The 13,671-nt window shown below is 43.0% G+C and overlaps 1 protein-coding gene across 3 annotated transcripts in view; it reads left to right on the forward strand.

Moving 5' to 3' along the window:
* ABLIM3 (actin binding LIM protein family member 3) overlaps positions 1–13,671 on the forward strand; it is a 119,239-nt gene that overhangs the window by 81,359 nt on the left and 24,209 nt on the right. For all 3 annotated transcript variants that reach the window (XR_010338785.1, XR_010338786.1, XM_012454416.3), the window contains 2 exons: positions 8,666–8,724; positions 11,245–11,316. Coding sequence is in view for 1 of the 3 variants with exons in the window: in XM_012454416.3 (XP_012309839.1) it covers positions 8,666–8,724; positions 11,245–11,316 (131 nt within the window). In the remaining 2 variants the exon portion in view is untranslated. The remainder of the gene's footprint in view (positions 1–8,665; positions 8,725–11,244; positions 11,317–13,671) is intronic.

Genomic DNA, 13,671 nt, shown 5'->3' on the forward strand with positions numbered 1-13,671 from the left:
AGTTCAGCTGCACCTTTTTAAACAATTCTCTGTTATCATTTGTATATTTAACTAAAACCCACAAGGCAGGAAATCATTTATAAAATACTGGACAAGCCCTGCTCTGCTAAAGAAAAGTATTATAACAAGTTGTAGGTCTCACCAATAATCATGATAATATTAATAATAAAAATATTAATAAAATGTCATAATTTTATTATTTTTAATAATATAATTATTATTCATTGGTATTTGTTGAGCATTTACTGTGTATTGTACTAAGAGTTTCAAACACAGCATCCCATTTTATCCTCACAACAACCCTGTCAGCTAAAAATCATTAATATCCTCATTTTAGAGGATGAGAATGAAAGTTTAAAGAGGATACGCCACTTGGCCAAGGTTAGCTAGCCTGTCTTGCTAGGGTTCTTGGAGGCAATTTGCTTATATCTACTACCAGAATTCTTAAACTGGTTCATGGTCAGCCTTTCGAGTTCTATGAGTCTTCTGAAATTGCTTGCCAAATTTTGCATGCTAGCTGTGTTTCTTTAGGGAGAGGGTCCATAGCTTTCATCAGATTTTCAGAGGTGTCCATGGTCCAAAACAAAGTGAAGAACCCAGGTTCTGTGTTAACACAAGTCCGAAACAGAGTCCTGAAGGCTTGTTTTGATAATTACACCAAACCCTTCTCTTGTATAACTGAATCTAGTTCAGATTACTTTTTTTTTTAGCTCAGAGGATACAAGGTCCTGGTTTCAGGAGCTGTGTATTTCTGGCACGGCTGGGATGTAACTCAGAAAAGGTGTCCTAAGCTAAGAGATGTTCCAGCGAGGGCCTCCCGTTGTTATGGGTTGTGGAATGCCGGCCCTCAGTCGCCATCTATGCATTTCATGAAACCAGGCACTACCTAAAAGGCACTATTGTAGTATTGGTTGTTATAATTTTGTAATTTAGCATTATTACTTTAAATTGGATCTCTCTACTGACAGCTTAGGTTGTAGGAGTTATGCTTAAAAACTTTAAATCTTATGTTTCCCCAATCCTGCTACCTAATTTTAGATTCTTCAGACATATTCTGTTACCGTACTAAGTTGATACTTCCTAAAGTCTGACTCTACTAAGCATATTTCATTTTAAATAGAGTATATTTTAATTTTTGATGAGCTGCCATTTTTTTTTTTTTTTTTTTTTTTTTTTTTTAGATTTTAAGGGTTACCAAGCATCTTGAATCACACAGAAAGTATTACAGAGTAGTAGCTTAAGGTTTGTATTTCTGAAATTTGTTTCCAGCTTCTCCTCTCAGGTCACCACAAACTCAAGCCAATGTGGCCATTTACTCGCCTATCACACGTCACACTGACTTCAGCAGTCAATTTGTCCATGTTGGTCAGAATTAGGTCCAAAGTAGCAATTTCCCAGGTTGCTTCCTCTCTTTTCTGAGAAGCATAATTGCCTGCCGGGCAAGTCAAGATCTTGTCACATATTCAGGTTTTAGCGCGATGAGATATTTTATTAATCTAGACATTTTAGGTGACAGAAACCCAACTCAAGCTATGTTAGGCAAAAGAAGACTGATCGACTCTCAGAACTGAGAAGCGTCTAAGAGCAGCACAGCTGAGTGGAAGGGACCGTGAGTGTCATCACATGGTTCTTCTCTCTGTTTGTGTTTGTGTGTGTGTGTGTGTGTGTGTGTGTGTGTGTGTGTGTTTGGCCCCATGCTTTCCTGCCCAGGCTGGCTGCCTCCAAGCAGCAGGATGGAAGGCCTGGCCAGCCCCCAGCCACCATCAGTACAGACAGGCAGCATGTACCGCTAGGCTCAGCAGAGAAGTTCCAGAGAGTCTGAGGACCTGTTGCCCACACACAGGCCAGGGTTGGGAGACAGAGATGGACAAGCAGGTTAGACATCCAAGCTCCCTAATCGCCAACTTCTCATCTGTAAAGAGGGCTGAGGCTAGGCCCCATCTCACAAGGCTGTTGTAAAGATTAAATGAGCTAATGAATGCATGGTAAAGAAGCACAGGGCCTAGCACTGCTGGTTCTGCCAGTCTGAGCTCACAATAACCACCCAGTTATATAGAAATGGCCATTCCCATAATGCAATGCACTAATAAGTGCTTGCTGTTGTCAATATTATCATCTTTTTTTTTTTTTTTTGAGATGGAATCTTGCTCTGCCGCCCAGGATGGAGTGCAGTGGCGCAATCTCAGCTCACTGCAAACTCTGCCTCCCAGGTTCGAGTGATTCTCCTGCCTCAGCCTCCTGAGTAGCTGGGATTACAGGCACTTGTCACCACGCCCAGCTAATTTCTGTATTTTTAGTAGATACGAGGATTCTCCATGTTGGCCAGGATGACCTCAATCTCCTGACCTCATGATCCTCCCACCTCAGCCTCCCAAAGTGCTGGGATTACTGGCATGAGAAACCGCTCCTGGCCATCATCATTTTTAAGAATACTTAGTATAAGGTGCAGCATATGTAATCAATAAATGGCAGTTATTATTTTTTATATTTAAGCACTATTGTTATAAAGTGTGTGATATAAGGCCTGGCATCGATACTCTATAAATATTAGTTATAATAGTAACAATAGGAATAATAGGAATACTTAGGGCCTGGCACATACTAAGCACTCAATACACTTTAATTACTGTCCCAACTGTTATTATTCAGCACCTATTGTTTCTCGTGAATTACGTGGCACCTCGGAATTGCCATTCTCCTCTTCTCATCCTGCCCAATATCCTCCATGGTAACCAGCCTCGTGGTAACTAAGCACTTTTCTCCCTCCAACCTCTTTATTAAGCTTCAAGCCCACTTCATCATATCAGCTCCAAGCAAGCCAGTCTTTCCCACTTCTCCTGAGGTGCCCTCATCCCTGGGCACAAGCCCAACCTCCCAGGAGGGTGCGCTGGCAACCAAGCCAGGCTTCTGTTCAGTGACTCCACCTGCACAGCCAGCCTGCCATGTGCTGCAGCCTCCTCGCTCACCCAGTCCCCAGTTCCCTGCTTCCCTCAAGTCTCTCTTTTACTGCTCTCCCCTTACCCAAATTAGCTCCTGGCACACAGATTATCTTTGTAGGTGGAGGAGAGGAGACAATAATGACAACAATAACCAACACTTATATAGTCGCTGACATAGGCGGGCATTGTTCTAAGTGCTGTGCATGGATTAACGCATTAATCCTCAAAGCAAACCTATGAGGCAGATACTGTTGTCATCCCCGTTTCATAAATTGGGAAACCAAGGCACAGAGAGGCAAGTGACTTGCTCTAGACAATGCAGCTAGTAATTGATGTAGCCAGGATTGGAACCTCTTAAGAATATTACATGAAATAATGCATAGAGTGCCTGGTACCGGTCAAGGTTTACTAACGCCTGAGATTATAATGGTCACGTTGTTACTACAGGGCAGCTTCAACAGCAGCGCTCAGTCCTCTCTCCTGCCGAGTTTGGCACTTTCAGTAACAAAGGAGGAACAGAGTGCCTTGGTCTCCAGAAGCAGTTCACCTGCTGGGAGGAGAGGAGTGGGGAATTTTTTACGTTTATGTAAAATTCTCATAACATAAAATTAACTATTCTAAAGTGTGCAATATAGTAGCTTTTAATGCATTCACAATGTTGTACAACCACCACCTCTATCTAGTTCCAAATCGTTTTCATCACTTCAAAAGGAAACTCCATACATGCCATTAAGTAGTCACTTCCCGTTCCCCTCTCCCCCAACCCCTGGCAACCACCAATCTGTTTTCTGTCTCTATGGATTTACCGATTTTGTATATCTCATACAGACAGAATCACACAATATATGTTCTGTTGTGACTGGCTTCTTACCCTGAGAATAATGCTTTCTAGGTTCATCCAGGTCATAGCACGTATCAGTAGGTCATTCCTTTTATGGCTGAACAATATTCCATTTTTGGATCTACCACATTTGTTTATGTGAACGGAGATTTTATTTTTTTTAATTTTTATTTCCTAGGTAATGGGGGAACAGGTGGTGTTTGGTTACATGAGTAAGTTCTTCAGTGGTGTTTTGTGAGATTTTGGTGTACTCATCACCAAAGCAGTATACAATGCACTCAATTTGTAGTCTTTTATCTGCCACCCTTTTCCCATCCTTTCCCCTTGGGTCCCCAAAGTCCATCGTGTCATTCTTATGCCTTTGCATCCTAGTAGCTTAGCTCCCACTTATGAGTAAGAACATATGATGTTTGGTTTTCCATTCCTGAGTTACTTCATTTAGAATAATGGTCTCCAATCTCATCCAGGTTGCTGCAAATGCCATTATTTTGTTCCCTTTATGGCTGAGTAGTATTCCATCATATACACACACACACACACACACACACACACACCACAGTTTCTTTATCTACTCATTGATTGATGGCCATTTGGGTTGGTTTATGTGCATGGAGATTTTAAAGGAGCAATTCCAAGGTTCCTCCCAGTCTATTGCCACAAAGATAGTGCTGCTGTCATAAAGGCAGAGGTCTGAGAAACCTCATCCTGCTATGATGAAAAGAAATCCAGAGAGGAAACCTGCTGTAAGAGAATGCCCTAGCTAAGGTCAAGGCCAAAAACTCAAATGCCCACATCAAGGAGTGGGAAGGGCTGGGAGCCAGCAACTAGGGAGGGTCACTGGGGACCTGCAGTATTTAAAAACCTTCAGACTCAGACTGTTTAAAATCATAGTGCTCACCAAACAGAACCTTCCAACGGACCACTATCAGCCACTGTGCTTGTAACCTCTAGAATGCCAACGTTGTAGAAGACTGTGATACCAGCTCCAGCTTTGGCATTAAAAAACAAAAATCACTGGTCAGCCACGGTGGGTCACGCCTGTAATCCCAGCACTTTGGGAGGCTGAGGCGGGCAGATCCCCTGAGGTCGGGAATTCGAGGCCAGTCTGACCAACATGGAGAAACCCCGTCTCTACTAAAAATACAAAATTAGCTGGGTGTGGTGGCGCATGTCTGTAATCCTAACTATTCGGTAGTTGGAGGCAGGAGAATTGCTTGAACCCGGGAGGCGGAGGTTGCGGTGAGCCACGATGGTGCTGAGCAGAGATCGTGCCATTGCACTCCAGCCTGGGTAACGAGAGTGAAACTTCGTCTCAAAAAAAAAATAAAGAAAAACAGAAAGCATTGGCAAATTGAACGTCAGGGTGCAGCAGAGAGGTGGGTGGTCTCCCCAATATTACATCAGCCCCAAATGTTACAGGTGTGGTGTTTGCTATAACCAGTCAGAGAGGTAAGACTGACTGCTGACTCTGCTAAGGATTAAAAATGGCCTTAATACCTGGCTGAGAGGTAGTTTTAGAGATTCACATCTCTGTCTCTGAGTCAGCTGATACAGAAATAGCTAATCCTTCACTTCCGTAACCTTCATAGTAGGTTTTAACTGCAGAGCCTGGAAGTGTGGGAGACAATCTCAGACGACAGGAGAATGTGACTCGTGGAACCAAGGGTTGAACAAGCAGAAAATGTTGTACTCTTACCAAAAATTAGAGTTCTGTCTCGTAAAATTGGTTTCTTTATCACATAACATTCCAAGTTAGAGTGTTATCTGATATTTAGCCCTGTGGTTCTGAAATTAGGAGTCATAAAATCACCTGGGGAGCTTGTTAAATCACAGATTCCCAGGACCCACCTCCAGGAGTTGGCATCAGTGGCTTCTGCAGGGAGCCCAGGAATCTGGATTTTACAAGGCTGCAAGACAGGTGGTCCACAGGTCACAGTTTGACACACCCCAATATAGCGAATATGCTTGTAGACTCAGTCTGGAGTGTTCGCTGTTGTCTCAGAGTCCAGATTGTACTACTTGTTCAAATCTCTGAGCCCAGCTTAGAGAAGCCAACTGCCTAAGGTAGAATGCCATGTTTCTTTTGTTTATTTATTCACTCAGTGAGTATTTATTGAGAATCTGGAGTCCCTGCAGATCTATCTGTGGGTAAGACAGACATGAATCCCTCTCCTCATAGAATTTACATTCTTATCAGAATAAATGGATAGGGGCAAATAATTATCTTCTCTGTACAGTAAAACCTGTTAAGATAGAAACAGAATCTCTAGGGATTTGGAGGGCTAAACATCCCTCAGTGTAAGTACTGTGTGCTGAGTCTCCTTCCTAATATCCTTGCTGAGCATTTATATACTCGATGTGTACTTAAACACTGCTTGGAACAAGTGGATCACTGTCAGTTGAATACAGCCATTCAGTTCTTAGGTGTTAAATGTTCCTTCCCTGAACCTTCTGCCCCTTAGTCCTAGTTCTACTTTATAAGACTTACAAAGCAAACGAATGCCTCCTCCTACAGAGAGTCATCAAAATCTTCAAAACCAGTTTTCACCATTCTGTTCAGTCTTTTCTTCAGGGTAAAGACCCAGCCTTAGGACTGCATTTGAGTCCCCTTCCTAAGATGGTCACCATCCTCCTGTGGGTGCATTTACCTAGTATCTTTCTGGAAAAAGAAAAAAAAAACAAAGATAGGGTCTAACGAGTCATTTACATGTATTTCTTTATTAAACACACATGGGCCGGGCACTGTTTTTGGCTCTGGGGATCAAATCCACGGAAGAGAATAACCATCTTCTTTACCATGACGTTGTCTTTCTGCTAATGTCACATTATTGAGCTATTGGCCAAGGGAATAAGCGCAGAAGAACGTAATTTCACAGTGGTCTTCATGAACACATCATCTTTTCTTGCATTCTTTATCTAAGTTTATTGCTAGCTACCAACTACCTTTTTTTTAGCCTTTTATTTACATGTATACTTCTACCAACTCCCAAATTCTGATTTTTTTCATTTCTAATTTTTTTTTCTTGTTTAATTTTCCCCTCCTCGACTCTTACGTAAATATGTTTTCCTGTATGCAGAGTGCTAAAGCTAATGGCCATTTTTGGCTCAGTTTTATTTCAGAAGGATATGCCAATGTCATGGAGTTAGAAAGCAAGAAAGACCCTCTAGTCTGACCCCCTCACATGAGGACTTCTGCCCTCTTGATCTTTCCTATGCCTCTTTAACTTAAGCTCATGACCTCCTCAGACCTCTGTGTCCATCTCATCCATTTCCTACAGTGACCTGTAACATGTGTTTCCTGCCAGAGCCACAGTCATAAACAATTCCTGGTAGATTCAGGAGCAACTCAGAGAGGAACTGGAAATGCTCTCTTTAATAACTCCCTAAAGTAAGGATCCCCGCACACAGCTTGATAGTGGACACACCCTGTGATAGCTGGATCAAGCCATAGACTCAGAGTCCCTCTACTGGGCTCTGAGAACCATTGCATTTTACTTTAGAAGGAATTAAACTCAGTTGAATAATTAGGAACACCCAAGAATGTCAGCAGACAAAACTCAGTGATTCCCATTCCACGAAAAACGAAACTGCCCGTAGAATTAGCATCTTATGAAAATAACCTTCAAGACCATCCAAATCCCACCTTATTGTTCTTCAGATGAGGAAACTGGGACCCAGAGAGAGGACGTGTTAGGGGCTGAGCAAAAACAAAAAACACAAGCCTCCTCACTTCAGGCATCTCTTCTCTTTTTCATTTGAATTATTGACCTTTCACCACCATCTCATCCCTTAGCCAGTATTCCAGTCCTGGGGGTTCCAGGCAACAAAGCATAATAGAAAGTATATCCTAGAAACAAAGTCAGACAAACAAATGCCATCTGGGTGCTCAGGAATCCAGCCATTGCTGGCTCCTTTCCTTTTAGGGCTGGTTATAAGGGGAATGGCTCCAGAGGGATAATATGTTCCTATTTTTCCTTCTAATCCAGGACACCTGTCCCTTCTTTGGGGAATGTGTCATATTTGGGGCTGCTTCTCAACATGTGACCAGCCACCTGTTGCTCATGCCTTTCCAAATTGGCCTTTTGGGTTTGGGTTGGCCAACTGGACCCCCACCCTCAATAAAATGTGGGCATTAGCAGTATAGTGAATTTGAAAGTCTGGAGTCTCTGAGGAATTAGCAGGTCAAGGCAATGCTCTCAAGTGGAATATACACCATGACACTTCCTCCCCCTCAAATTTGGTAGCTCTGGTAGACTGTCATAAGTCTTTAAGAGAAAAGAAGGCTGGAGCTCACCATGCTCTGTCATTCTTTTTTATCCATGCTGTCATTTATTCATTCAACAAATATTTATTGACCACCTGCTATGTGTCACTCACTACCAATCATCCACTCATCTTTTCACCCCACAAACATGTACAGATCTCTGCTAAGAAAAAAATCCCGTGCTGGGGACTGTGGGAGATGTAGCAATGAATAAAGCCCAGTCCCTGCCCAGAAGAAGCTGTTGATTTAGTGGGAATGAAAAATCTATAAGCTACTGTGTTTTAAGGCTGTTTGTGTGGAAAGAGAGACAAAGAACTATGGATCACAGAGGAACCAGAAGTCACCCCCAACTGGCAGGTAAGAAAGTTTGCAAGAGGATGTCATGTGAGCCCTAGACCTTGAGGAATAGGTGGGATTTAGACACACAGAGAAAGGATAGGAGTGGTCGCAAAGATCTGAGAGGTTCCAGGAGGGAGCTGGAAAAGCCAAAGGGGCCCTTCTGGCAGATGTGTAAGGGACATATGCTGACCACGGAGTAAATCAAGGTGAGGCCTGGGGAGAGACTCAGAATGCTGGCGGGTTTGAAAGGTCTGAGCCTTCTTTATTTTCCTGACCCCTTAGGTTCTGAGGTTTGGCACCCCATCTGCAAACAGGCAGCCCGGGCAGAGAAGAAGTTAAAGGTAAGCGAGCTAGTAGATCCCAGACCAGCACTCCTACTTCACTACTTTCTGCCGCAGAAGAGAGCTGTGCTTTGGGACAGGGTCAGCATTCCTTAGTGTGCACGCTCCCAAGTGTGTGCCTATATCCTTGGATTTTCTTAATGGTAACACCTGCCCCATGGGGGTTTCGAGGGGGTTAAGGCACTGGATGTGAAAGCACTCTGAAACTGTAAAGCACTGTATTCACGTGAGTTTTGTGTTTCTAGGGTAAGGCTGTAACTCTATCAAGAAGGCGGCCTCCCTGCGGAGCTCCCGCCATGGTTTTTCCCAGCCTGAGGTCATTTGTTAATCGTAATAGTTAATAATGTCACAGTAATTGACAGTTTACAAAGCTTCTTCACAGCCACTGTCTGATTTTATTTCTTTAACCCCGTGAGGCAGATGGGCAAGAATTTTATCTTTGCCTTGCCTGTGAGAAAACCAGGTCTAAAGAGGTGATGATTTGCCTGCAATAGCATGGCCAGGCAGCAGCACAGTCAACATCCTCAGGTACATGCTGGGCCAGCTGAGGTCCTGCGTCCCTCCGAATTACTGTGCTCTGACAAATGTCAGGGAGGCTTGTGAACCTGGGTTCCTGACACTGCAGAGAGGGGTTGAGCCTCCCTGGCTGCAGGGGGGATCCAGCTTCTGGGTCCTTGAAGCTGTGAGGGGACACCTGGGGTGTGTATTGGGGTGTGGGGAATGGGGCCTTTACATCCTGGTCCCCAATATTAAGTTGGGCCCTTGGGACTCTATTATGTTACCTGCTAGAGTCTCCCCAACTAGAAAAGCAAGTGCACAACTTCTGACCAGCTAGTTAAACATGTCTTCTTTGCTATCTCATCCACTTAATGAAAGTTTTCTGAAAAGCCGATTGGTTGATGCATAACTATTTTTTGAGCCCTGAATTTCTTTTTCTGTTTCTTCCAAGACCTCTTCCATTTAAGGTATAAGACCTACTTGTCCCTTTCTTCATTTTCCTCCTTTTGGGCGGCATTTCCCAAACTTCAGTTATCCTCTACAACCCCGATGCCTGTTGCCATATCTGTGCACCACCTGTTTCATTATATACTTAATATTTTTCTTTAAATCAAGTCACTACTTTTTATTAACTAAACGTATTTTAAAATAAAAATTTATATCGCCATGTGGAAACCAGTAATACTTGCTATAAATAGAAGGTAATGATAAAACAAACTCAATGATAATGAAATAATTCTTAAGAATAAATCTTTTAAATTCTAGCTAGACAATGTTGCCTGCACACTCTTTGTTTAAAAAGGGGAATTGGGCTGGGCATGGTGGCTCACGCCTGTAATCCCAACACTTTGGGAGGCCAAGATGGGCAGATCACTTGAGGTCAGGAGTTTGAGACTAGCCTGGCCAACATGGCAAAAACCCATCTCTACTAAAAATACAAAAATTAGCTGGGCATGGTGACCCATGCCTGTAATCCCAGCTACTCAGGAGGCTGAAGCAGGCAAATAACTTGAAACCGAGAGGTGGAGGTCGCAGTGAGCCAAGATTGTGCCACTGCACTCCAGCCTGGGCGACAGAGTGAGACTCTGTCTCAAAAATAAGATAAAAAATAAAATGAAATAGGAAATCAGCAATTGTAGAGAGAGTTGTTGAAATGTGTTAGCACCAAATGGAGACTGCCTCCTTGATCTAATCAAGGGGATTGAAAGATTTTACTCTCTAGCTCTATGATTCAGTATTATCAAATGTTCCACCTAAATTCTTCTTCCCAGAACCACTGCTAGTTCACAATCCACAGTTTAGGAAACTTTATAGCCCCACTTAGACTGATTTAAATTGTAAAATGAGAAAACTGTGAGAGAATCAAGTGATCCTGAAGCTCAGCATCTTCATTTTACGGGTCAGGAATCCAGGATGCCTAAGACCACATACTTCACCCATGGGTCCTTGATTCCCAGTCCCTTTACATCATGCAGGCACCCTCCTATGCATTAAGACTAACATCATGCTGCTCTGCTAAGGAAGCTATTAATCCATCATGGCTATTATTCAGAGACAGCTTTTTTTTTAAGTTTATCACTTAAGTTGATGTCAGTTCACAATTAATACACTGTAAAGAGTCAGCATGTTGTACAATGACATGAAGTTTAACCCGCTTTCACGTCTTGAATAAACAAACTCCCAAGGAATGAATACTAACCTATTTTATTTTTTTAAGTAAATACATTGACTGGGATAACTCAAAATGAAAAGTTTTATGAGTAATTTCCTATTTAGAGTGCTAGCTGCAAATACATAGAAAATAAATCCATATCCCGCCCCAGCAGCCTGAAGTCCTTGCATTTGAGGTCTCATTCACACTCAGACCTCGACTTAAAAGTCAGAGAATAAGGAGAAAGTACAGAAGTAGCCAGAGAGTGCTTTAATGGTATTGCTAATGTTGCATTCTTAACCCCCTGTCTCACCCTCCCACCAAGCAGGGGTTGCAGTTTCTCACCTCTTCTGTCTTCATCTCTCCTGCAGCATAGACGGACATCTGAAACCTCCATCTCACCACCTGGATCCAGCATTGGGTCACCCAACCGAGTCATCTGCGTATGTATCCCTTTTCTACCACCAAAGGGCCTTTCTTATTCCTGACCTGGTATCTAAAGAGGAGTCGCTAAGGATGAGGGAGCTGTCGGGTTTTCATCCAACTGACATTTGATGCTTGTTCTTCATGTGCTAGGCTCTGTACCAGGTCTTGAGGATTCAGTATGGTACAGGGAGGACACAGATCCTGCCCTTATGAAGCACACAGTCTAGTAAACCCAGAGTTTCAGAGATAATGTAGAGTTCCATGGCTCACGAGAAAGAAAGTGCAATGACAGCAAGAGCCCTTGATGAGTTCTAAAACCAGTGCAAGGCACCTCCTTTCCCACTACTTAACTGAGACAAGCAAGAAAAAACTGAGGGTCAAAGTGGTATTCTGAATAGGTATTGGGTGGATTATCGATGTGGGGATAGTGGTGTGTGATAAAGAGGCAGAAAGAAGTAAGCCATACACATGTGGAAACATGGTTGTAAATAATTTGCAAATGGAAAGAAGAGCTTTCTAATCATGTGGGAAGTCCAGGGATGGAGTAGACCCACCTTCACATGTCTGAGATCCCACCTCTGCAGGCATTCAAACACAGAGAGACTCATTATTTGCCAGGGGTATAGAAGAAAAGACAGAAGCTGAGTTAGATGGTCTCAGAGGCCCCTTGTATATTTCATTAATTCATTTATTCATTCATTCAACAAACATGTGCCAAGCATTTGCTCTGCTAAGCACAGTGCTTTTCTCTGGAGAAATGGTGATGAACTACACAGACTTGATATCTGTCCTCGTGACACTGAACACATAATGCCATGAATCATCAATTGCAGTTATAAATTCCAGAAAGGAAAAGCACAGGGTCCTCTGATGATGCTACAGATAAACAGAGGGACCTGACAATCTAAGACTAGTTGGGAGAAGGCATCCTAAGGAAGAAACATTAAACTCAAAGCAGAGGGATAAACAGAAATAAGCTAAAGGAAGTCGGGAACGCAGAGCCAGGGAGAACTGAAACGAGCAACAAACCTCAGTCTGATTGACTCTGGACTGTTCCAGCCTTCCACAAGCCAAAGGAGGCAAGATGACCAGAAATGTAGGGAAAATGGTCTATAACAAGAAACCCACTCCTAACAAGAAGCTCTAGATACAGTCACCAAGCCAGCCACTCCTGGCCCTGACCACCATTGCTAGATCATTACTTCAAATCCACATCAAGGCTCCTCTTTGATCCTTGGATAATGCCCATTACGGGACTACAGGCATCTTTCCTTTCTTCTCTGGTCAAATGGAAAAAAAAAACACTTAAGAGTTATCACTGATGGAAATTTCAACATGGGTCAATACTACCATGTGGCTGTCAAAAAAGACAAGCTGCTTTGATCACAGGCTGTACTCATTGAAGATTCCTGTCTAAAGCAAGAGAGGTGATAGTCTCCCTGGCACTGTGAATGGGACCAGACCATGGCAGGATTAATGGGCTTAGTTTCCAGGCGTGCACAGTGAGAATGTTATTGACAAATGTGAGCATGTTTCCAGAAGAGAGTTACTAGGACAGGAGACCTCAGGAAGCTGCTGCACTGTAATACTGTTCACCACGAGCCGGTCTCCCAGTGCTACTGAGGAGCCTTGTTAATCTTTGTGAAATAAGTTAAGCCCTGATGATGTTCACCTTGGAGTCCTGGAGAAAGTTTCCCAGAATTGCCCCTGTGAGAAGCAACTCCATTACAGAATGGAATTTATGATGGCAGCTGGGAACACCTGTGCTTGTGCCTTCCAACTAGGGGCTTACACACTGAGATCAGTTGTCCCTCACATCCTAGCACAGGCATGTGTCTCCCCTTCCAGCCTCTCCTGCTCTCACCGTTTATGGTGCCTCGTGCTCAGCTGCTCTGGGGAATGACTGAACATGTCATGGAAGCCATGTTTTCAGTCAGCCCATCCCAAGCATGGCTTCCAAATTTGAAAAAAAAAAAAAAAAAATCATTCACCTGATTCGGAGAGATGCAATAACAGGCATGAAGACGGATCTTAATTTGGTTTTCATAGATACTTGAGATTTTATATTCAAATAGAATTATCAGTGAACCTGAAATGAGCAGGTTCTTTCAAACTTTCAAACTTTACTCCGTCTCCACTGACTTCTAGAATCATCTTCAGGTGGTTTGGCTTTGACCCATGTGTTTCCTTCCTTCCTTCCTTCCTTCCTTCCTGGCTAATTATGTTAGGATGCCTCTGATCAATTGGTATGCCTCCAGACCTGAGGCTCATTTATAGCCCTGTAAACAAAGTGGCTATAGGAAGAAATTTAAATTTAGTATTTTTGAGGTTTGGAGTAAAGTGCCAAGATGAATAGTTATGGGTGGAGATGA

Source organism: Aotus nancymaae, unplaced genomic scaffold, assembly GCF_030222135.1.
Source record: "Aotus nancymaae isolate 86718 unplaced genomic scaffold, 86718_ANA_hifiasm-v0.15.2.pri h1tg000064l_1, whole genome shotgun sequence".
NCBI lineage: Eukaryota > Metazoa > Chordata > Mammalia > Primates > Aotidae > Aotus > Aotus nancymaae.